This window comes from Nicotiana tabacum, chromosome 3 (assembly GCF_000715075.1).
Source record: "Nicotiana tabacum cultivar K326 chromosome 3, ASM71507v2, whole genome shotgun sequence".
Classification (NCBI taxonomy): domain Eukaryota; kingdom Viridiplantae; phylum Streptophyta; class Magnoliopsida; order Solanales; family Solanaceae; genus Nicotiana; species Nicotiana tabacum.
In genome coordinates, this window is record NC_134082.1 from 175,451,872 (window position 1) to 175,460,479 (window position 8,608).

General features: G+C 31.1%; 1 protein-coding gene across 2 annotated transcripts; it reads left to right on the top strand.

The window, feature by feature from the left end:
* Window positions 1-4,206: 4,206 nt before the first annotated feature.
* LOC107784291 (uncharacterized) lies at window positions 4,207-8,187 on the top strand. Of its 2 annotated transcripts, none has more exons than XM_016605397.2 (5): window positions 4,207-4,409; window positions 5,824-5,963; window positions 6,391-7,045; window positions 7,401-7,543; window positions 7,798-8,187. In XM_016605397.2, exons 2-5 carry the CDS (start codon window positions 5,874-5,876, stop codon window positions 7,978-7,980), a joined length of 1,071 nt encoding a protein of 356 aa, XP_016460883.1. In that variant the 5' UTR covers window positions 4,207-4,409; window positions 5,824-5,873; the 3' UTR covers window positions 7,981-8,187. The 2 variants fall into 2 exon arrangements, with proteins under 2 accessions (XP_016460883.1, XP_016460884.1); XM_016605398.2 differs by having other exon boundaries at window positions 6,391-6,745.
* Window positions 8,188-8,608: the final 421 nt, after the last annotated feature.

Consider the following 8,608-nt stretch of genomic DNA (forward strand, 5'->3'; position numbering starts at 1 on the left):
ACCAGTGATATTACATGATTGGTGTGTCCTCTCAATAACATCCAAAATAGTTGGTGTTCCCATTATTCCATGCCAATATCCCATCCTGCAGTACTTCCCAGTAAATTTATCAGTGGAAAAGGAACGAACATAAAGTCTTAATTTTGGGAGCGAACTGATAAGTTGGTATTTTGCTAACCTATTCATACCTTTTTTCTTGAGTTTTAAGGTTCTTTAAGTAAGATTTAATAGGCTTAATTTGGTTACACTTATATTTTACATGCTACAATTGTTACATTTGTTTTAAAAAATGAATTTAGCAAAGTAGTAACGATAAATGCTTTGGAAAATCTTTTTTTCTTAAAGATATTATTGTAAAACTGGAGATTGCATTATTTGAGAACCAAGATACTAAATACTAAGAGGAAACTACACTTTATACCCACAAAAAATAAAATATTTACTGGCTTTTACCCATTTTGAAAATAGTTACAGTATCTACCTACCCCACCTATATTAATTACCCGGCCTCCCTTTCACTGTTTCTCGTAATTTTAAAGTTTAAAGTTTTCTTATATGTCCCCCTGTTTTTCTTCCTATTTTCTCTTTCTTCCTTTTACAACATTAATTCTCATATACTTCCAATAAGCAATTCCTTTTATTCTTAAATTCTCTCTTCCATATATCATTAGCAAGAAAGTTAAGTAGGAAAAAGCTTTCAGTGAGTCTTATCCTTTATCCAATAGAGAAATATTACAAAGTAGTGGATCCAAATTTAGATCTGAAGAAAAAAATTGGAACTTTATGTGTATGAGTTTAAACTTTTAGGTTTGAATCTTCAATAGATCGATCTTCATTAAGATGTTCAACCCAAGCTTTCCTTATGATTTTTGTGTGTATGAAGACCCACCATTGTTGAGCTTGAAGCTTCTAAAACGGAAATTTTATTTTGAAGATTTATTGTTTGATTTGATGTGGGTGCTATAAAATATTGCTTAAAGTACCTTCGTGTAGCTTCCCAAATCTGAATTTTTATGTGTGTTTGAATATCCACCATTGTGGGCTTGAAACTCAATTTTTGTTTTTGAAGATTTCTTATTTTATTCAAAGTGGGTGTTATTAAATATTGCTCATAGTATCTTCTAGAAATTCATACTGTTTGATCATATTTGAAGTTGATTTGAGATGATTAAGATCGAATATTTTCACTGAAAATAGAAGAAGAACACAGTTACTTAATAGTATACTGCTACGGTATATAATATGTTGTAGGGGTATATAGCTATATTGTAACAATATACTGTATTGTATACCCAAATAGTATACAAATATACCATTTTAGTATACAATTCATTTCAACTATATACCCTATTAGTATAGCTATATACTATATTGGTATCATATGCTAGTTGAATTATTTTTTGGTTGTGTTAACTGCATTTAATTGGTACAATATTTGATTTTCTTTTAATAATAGTAATATAGTACAATATCTTGAAATACCTTATTATATTAATATGTGATACCCTATTTTTTTTCTCTTTATGCATGTGTGTTATGTAATAGTAGTATAGTTATATAGTTGCCGAAAATTAACTAGTAAAAAGGTATACCATGTTGGTATAGTTATATGCCATATTGGTATCATATGGTAGTTTGAACATTGTTTTGGTTGTTTTAGCTGCATTTTAAGTGAATTGTATTATGAAATTATTTATATCAACATGAGTTGCAATAATGCTAGATTTTTTGTGTGCCGATGGACATAAATTATGTGTATTAATAGTTTTTATAGTTATAGGCAATTGTTGGAACGGCCCCATACAACTATATACCCTCTTAGTATACGAAATGAACAAGTTGTTTTGTGAATATTTATCTTGCAATACGAGCATGTAATTTTCTCATACTTTTATTGGGTCCTTTAATGTTTTGGTAGAGTAGTATAGTCGCAGATAGTTGTAGCAATATTCTAGAGAAATCATATGCTTTGTTGGTATACATATATACCATATTGGTATCACATGGTACTAGAAGTATTTTTCGCTACTTATACTTTTGTTCTATTTTTAAATATTTTATTATCATTTTTATTCTAACGAGTATATATAGAGATTTGGTTGACGTAGATTATGTTTTCTTGCTCTATAACTGGTTGTATTACTGCTAATGGTAGAGTGTGTACTGATATTTATAGGGAAGGAGATCAAGGTTTGCATGGCAATCACGTGTTGATTCTTAAAATCTGATTATGTAATTTATGGTGCTCAATAGCAGTCAATGTGATACTTAAAATATTAGATCAAGTGACAACTGATATTATTTCAGTTTAATAATTAAATTAAAAAAAAGAGAAAGAAAAATAAAATAAAAGGTATATTGTACTAGTTATATTTTAAAAAATGTGAAAAATATTTACTAAATATTTCTTATTGTATAAAAAACAATAATAAAAAATAGTAAAAACGGTAAATAAAATTAGATTATGAAGAAAAAGGCAATATAAAAAAATTTAAATAAGTTAGAAAAGGAAAAAAAGAAAAAAATAAGAAGAAAACTAGAAAAAAGAAAAGCAGAAAAGAAAAGAAAAAAGAAAAAGAAGAAGAAAAGAAGCATAGAAATAAAAAAGAATTGGAGAATAAAGAAAAAATTCCCTACAAAAACTACTATGGATAGGAAATGTAATTAGTTTATGGGTAGAAAAACAAATGGGTAGACAAGGATAAATAATTTCGTTTTTGTGAGTAACTGTGTCAAAACCCCAAATACTAAATAACCATTGGGGTTTATTATTTACACACACAAATATATAGTATAGTATAATATATATACTAAGTGTATAGTATATAAGCTATATTCGATATAACATTAGCTATATTAAGATGTGTATAGTATATAAGCTATATTCGATATAACATTAGCTATATTAAGATACAAATATTATTAAATTAATATTTTAATTTATATAAAAGTATTTTTCCGACCGAATTTGGTCAAAAATATTGAATTATAATTACTTTGATTGGTTAATTAAATATGAATTAGTTTTTGTTTTAATTTATATACAAAGATTTCTTCCACTCTTTGTTCCTATCTCTTGTGAGACGTAAAATTTGGGCTTTACGAAGATAGAAATAGATTAAGTTACAATTGTGTACTGGGGGGGGGGGCGAGGGGGAGGGGATTTGTAAGTATGAAGTGGCTTAATTTCCTATTTATTTTTTTTCTCTTTTATCTTTTTAGTGCAAATTTATACTTGCTATAACATTTCATTGAGTGAATATTCAAACGCCTTTATTCTTTTACTCCAAAAAGTTAAAAATTTTAGACGTTCCCCAAAAATTATATTGGTTTTATGCATGTTTTAGGTAGAGAATATAATTAAGCGTGTAACTGACGGGATAAAAAAATTATGGTGTTCAATTCTTTCAAATTTGACTTATATAATCAAGTTCTTTTTTTTCCTTTTCATTCTTCATAATCATCTATTTATTTTGTCATTCACCAAGGTCATATAAATATCTTGAATTATCTATTCTTTTTTATTTTTTCTTACATTTTCTCTCGAACTTTCATTTAAATTAAAACATAAATAAATTAAATTAAATATATTTAAAATAATTTATTAAAATTTGACTTTATATTATTGGTTGTCATTGACCCTAACCAATTTTCAAAGCAAATACTCATGCACAAGAGAACAATTTGTTTCCAAAAGATATTTGAAAATTCAAGACCCTCGGGAATTTTCAGTTTTCAAAAAAGAAGGATAGGAGTCTAAGCTTTCATTTGGCCATAGATTTTGTTTATTTCTTTTTAAAAAAAAATTGATAACATTATTTGTTCATGGAATATTCGAAAAAAGTTTATTAGTTCTCAAAACTGGCTTAAGGCAGTTGTGGATGAGAATTTTTCTTCCACTCACAAAATTTCAATTTTTTTTTCCAAACAAAATACATGTTCCAACACAACTTCAACTTCCAAAGGTTATTTTTCAACACAACTTCAAAAATTCTTTTTTAATTTTCAACCAAATCTAAGTCTAACTAAGTTTAGTTTTTTTACTTTTTTTCTTTTTCCAAAGTTAATTACTAGTATTATTTGTGAGTAAAAATTGGAATTGTAGGACCCATAGACTGCGGGCCCTCTCACCTCGTACTTTTCGTACAAGGTTGAACCACACAAACTAGGAGCATGGAAACAGAATACTCCTGCACCTACTAGATTTCTACTGCATGACTTCCTACTCCTATTAGGCTACTGAACCACTTCCTCTTCTTTACTCTCCCAATTTGCTTCAGTTTCTTACTTCCTTTCTTCTCTCATTATTATGTATCCACCCTTTTATATGAATCTATTGTCCTTAAGGTTATTTGGGTTTTCTCTATAAACTTTTACTTTTGCCCGAAAGAGTTTCCTGTCTCCAACTTGTAAGTTATGAACGTTAATTCAAGAATGATGATCAGTTTGTTTTTGTTGTTAATCATCTGCCCTTTAACTGAATATTTGACACTTTTATCATTGTTTTGAGAGAATTATTATGACTCTTAAGTACTTGTATACTGTTTCGTTCGTGCTAAATTAATTGCTAATTTGGGAAAGTCAGAAACAATTTGTTTAATTTTGATGTATTGGGTAAAAATAGAAACTTTTTGGGATTTCATTAGTTGCATGAAGTGAAAAAAGAAAACTTGGTAAGGGCCTAAGATGTGTTTTGTTTCTTTCCTCTAATTCGTGATCAACATTGAGAATCCTGTTGTTCCAATTTTATCTGTACTTGGTGTTTTGTTTTGGGAGTGTAAGTTCTTCTAAGTGTTTATTGAATTGGGTTAAAGTTCCATTTGGCCTTTTGCAAGCTTTAATCATACTTCTGAATGTCACATAAGATTTTCAGGTATTTTGCTCGAAACGTGTTGTTCTGTGGGGACTGCGGACTAATTCAATCTTTATAGCGTAATTCTGTTTATGGAGTTTCCCAGGGATGTTTTAATTCGTCTCAATGCACATGTTTTTCAAGGAATTGATGTGTGTGTTTTTTTAATCAAAATGCTTTCCATATGTTATTGTAGATTATTAAACTAGTTTACGAAAAATCTAACTTTGATGCCACACATTGCCTTGTGGTAACGAAAACGTGTGATCACATTAATTAAAAAACAATTTTTTATGTATAAGAAACTGCATTCAACAAAGAGTAAATACCAACAAAAAGAAAAGACTCAAAAACAGAAAAACATACAAGGGAGTCTGGATAAATGGAGAAGAAGACTCACGTTATACTGAATTAGACTCAAGTCCTGCTGTATATCTAAGGAGTGAACATTTGAAGAAGGAAAAAACATTCTTTTTTGTTGGATCACTTATGTTATTTGGTGGACATTTGTCAAACACAGTACACATAAATTCACCTTAATAATGGTGTCAGCTGTTTGAAATTATACTCTGTATCCTTTGCTTGCATTCACATATCTTGAATTTATTTTCCAATATCAGATGATTCTCATCTTTCAATTCTTCTTTTGTTTTGAGGAACTAAGAGTTGCGTCTTTTTTTTTCTTTCAAATGCAACTACATGTTAGTGACAGAAAATTGAAACTGAAATGTAATCCAACACCACATTGCTAACTTTCTGTTTCTCTATTAACTGGTTTGTGCCTTGGGGCGTGGAAACACACCAAGCACTTTATTCATCCACACATGCACTTCTGATTCATATGAAAGTTGCTTAGCATGTTCTCAGTGTGGTTCAATTATACAAAGAGTTGTCTTATTTTGCATCCGTTATATCACAATTATTCATGCTTGTTGTTGAAGATTGGAGTTCTTTTTGGCATCTTTGAGCAGGAATTGTGTTTGTGTACCAGCTATTCTAAGTTAAACTATTTACGTTCGTAATGAACTTCACAAGTAAAGGCATAGCCTGGATCGAAAAGGTTGGGGCTAAGTTGGAAAATCTGTGTTCGGAAGTTGACGCCAGATCTCAGGTATCATTAGTCGGCTTACCATATATCTCAAGTGCCATTTTCTTTCTTTGGCTGTTAATTGTTTTAGCTTTCCTTCTTGTTTGTTGTTTTCTTTTTTCCTTTGCTTGTTATCAAATTTGAATCCCAGAGCGCTTCATGTTGTAGGACATTATAATTGGTGCTCTCATAAACATACATCCACAAAATACACAGGCATATATTTCATCCAAATTACCAGCTCTTTGGTTTTTTTATATGTCTTCTCTTCCTGTAATAATAACAGATCTATGGAATAGGGTAGCTGCAGCTGTTATTAATTGACGTATCATGTAAAAACTATGAACCTCTAGGTTTTTTTCTGAGTTCTGGAAAGTGAAATTAGGTTTTCTGCCTACGTTTGATGTTCCTTGATATGCTTTAGAATAGTTGATTAATTGTGTGTTGGCAGGAACAACTAGATTATGTCGAAAGCCAATTGCAGATAGCTGGTGCAAATCTGAAACAATTTTGTTCAGAGTTTATTCAAGAAATATTCCCTGCATCTTTGTCAGATGCCAAGGAAGACGAGACCAGTAATTTATCTTCAGAAGAAAATATAAAGAAACAGCTTCTAGCTTCTGAGCTGTCAAACATCATTGTGGAAGAAGATAATAAGAAGGAACTTTCCCATTCAAACTCGTCCTCCATCGTGTTCCCTGCGGATACTGCTGAAGGAGTGCATATTGATTTTTCACTTCAGCCACAAGCAGATATGGTGATGAAGATGTCTGTTGAGGATAATTCGGAAAAGGCATTCTCTTCTGGTAAAAGTTCAGGAGTAGTTGCTTTTACTGAGAGAACTTTAAACATGACATCACTACCTTATGAGGGTGATAACGGAGTTGAAGGTCATGCTAAATCTTCGATAATCGCATCAGTCAAATGCCAAGAATCTGACCCTTCTATGCAAGTGGGGAAAACCATAGATTTCACATATCTTAAAGCTGACATGTCGAATGTCCCATCTTTAACTTGTTCACCTAACTCTACTGAATCACAAGACTCTGCTTTTCCCGATTTTGATGAAATAAATTCTTGTGCAGAACTTCCAGAAATATCAAATGGTATGCTTTTTTGTCTTAGCTCTGCTATTCGATTGACTCATTTGGAGTCAGTGAAACAGTCAGCATTCAAGCTGTCTCCAATGTGTTCAGTGGAACTTCCTCTTGCTTTTGACTTCTTTTTGCTGTTTGTGTTGAAAATTGATTTTCTCATTTGATCCAATAGCCTATTTCGGTGGATGGAAGGTAGGGGAGGTAAAAGGGGATCTATTAATGGGGCTTAAGCCGACGACTTAACACTTAACTAGAGTTCACATTCCTGGCTTCACATGCCTAAAACGAACTTGTAAGGTTGAGAAAATTGTTGATCTTCTGTATCTCCTTTTGGTTTTATTTTTCTAATGGATAAACAATGCAGGAGGAGAGTCTGTTGATCATCATGTAAATAAACCAGGCATCGGCACTGTCCCTGAACTGGAATTTGATGGAAACTGTGTTCTGGTGGATAAGGATGATTTGTCTTCGTGCTCAGAATTCTATGGAGCTCATATCTCTCACAAGGTCTTCCCTCCTTTCCTCCGAGTTTATCTTTTTGCCTGAAATTTCACTTTTCATTTTTCACTAATCTGTTTGGGCTTCTTCCTGTCAACTTTCTTCTTGTCTTATTTCTTTGTATGTGTAGCCATTTATTCATTTTTCTGGTTGGAGATCAAGGTTGAGAATGTGATTGGGGCTCATTGGATATGAAACATTGGATGTATAGTGGCTGGCTTTCTTTTGATTTTTTTTGAGTTTGACCTATGTTTTGCTTTCAGAAAAACATGACAAAGCTAGAAGTAAAACCTGGAAATCAGAGAAACAACGACACAGCCATTTATGAGGATCTCAGTGTAGAATCAGAGCAATCAAATACAGAGAGTAAGCCAAAATATTCTCCAATTCAGAAGCTTGAATTGTCAGAAGAAGTCTTTTGCGACTCAGATTGGGAGATAATCTAGACAATCATCCAGATAAATAAGCTTCAAATGTAACTTCAGTAACAGTTTACAGAGATTTAGTAAATAAGCTCCGAACGAAGCTCTGGTAACTCTTAACCAAGATTAATCTGCCTTTTCTTTTCTTTTCAGATTTCTCATTGACTACAGTTTTGGAGATGGATGCTTTTTTATTTATTTATTTATTAGTAGTAATTTTGGCCTGAGTTATTATATCTGTTAGTTATGGTAAATTTTGAGTCATTGTGATAAGGAATGGAACATACTCTTCATATTTTACGTGAAAAATGTTACTTGATCAATAAATTATTCAATCCAGTGAATTTAATGTTGTACCATATAACTTCATTATTAGACTGTTTTGATATCTACTAGCAGAAGAAAAGTCTTAATCAAACGTGTCACTAAGGTTAAGTATATGAAAAAAAAAATACTACTTTTTAGTGTTTCCGCGAGCATTCTAATTGAAAATAGAACAAAAAAAGAAAGAACGGTTATAAATAGAATTTTATTTAAGGTGAATCTCTATATTTTAGAGAGATTGTATGGATTTTACTTGGTGGCTAAGTCACTTTTTCTCTATAAATAGAGGGGTTCTATTCCATTGTAAATCATCTCAAATCAATAAGAA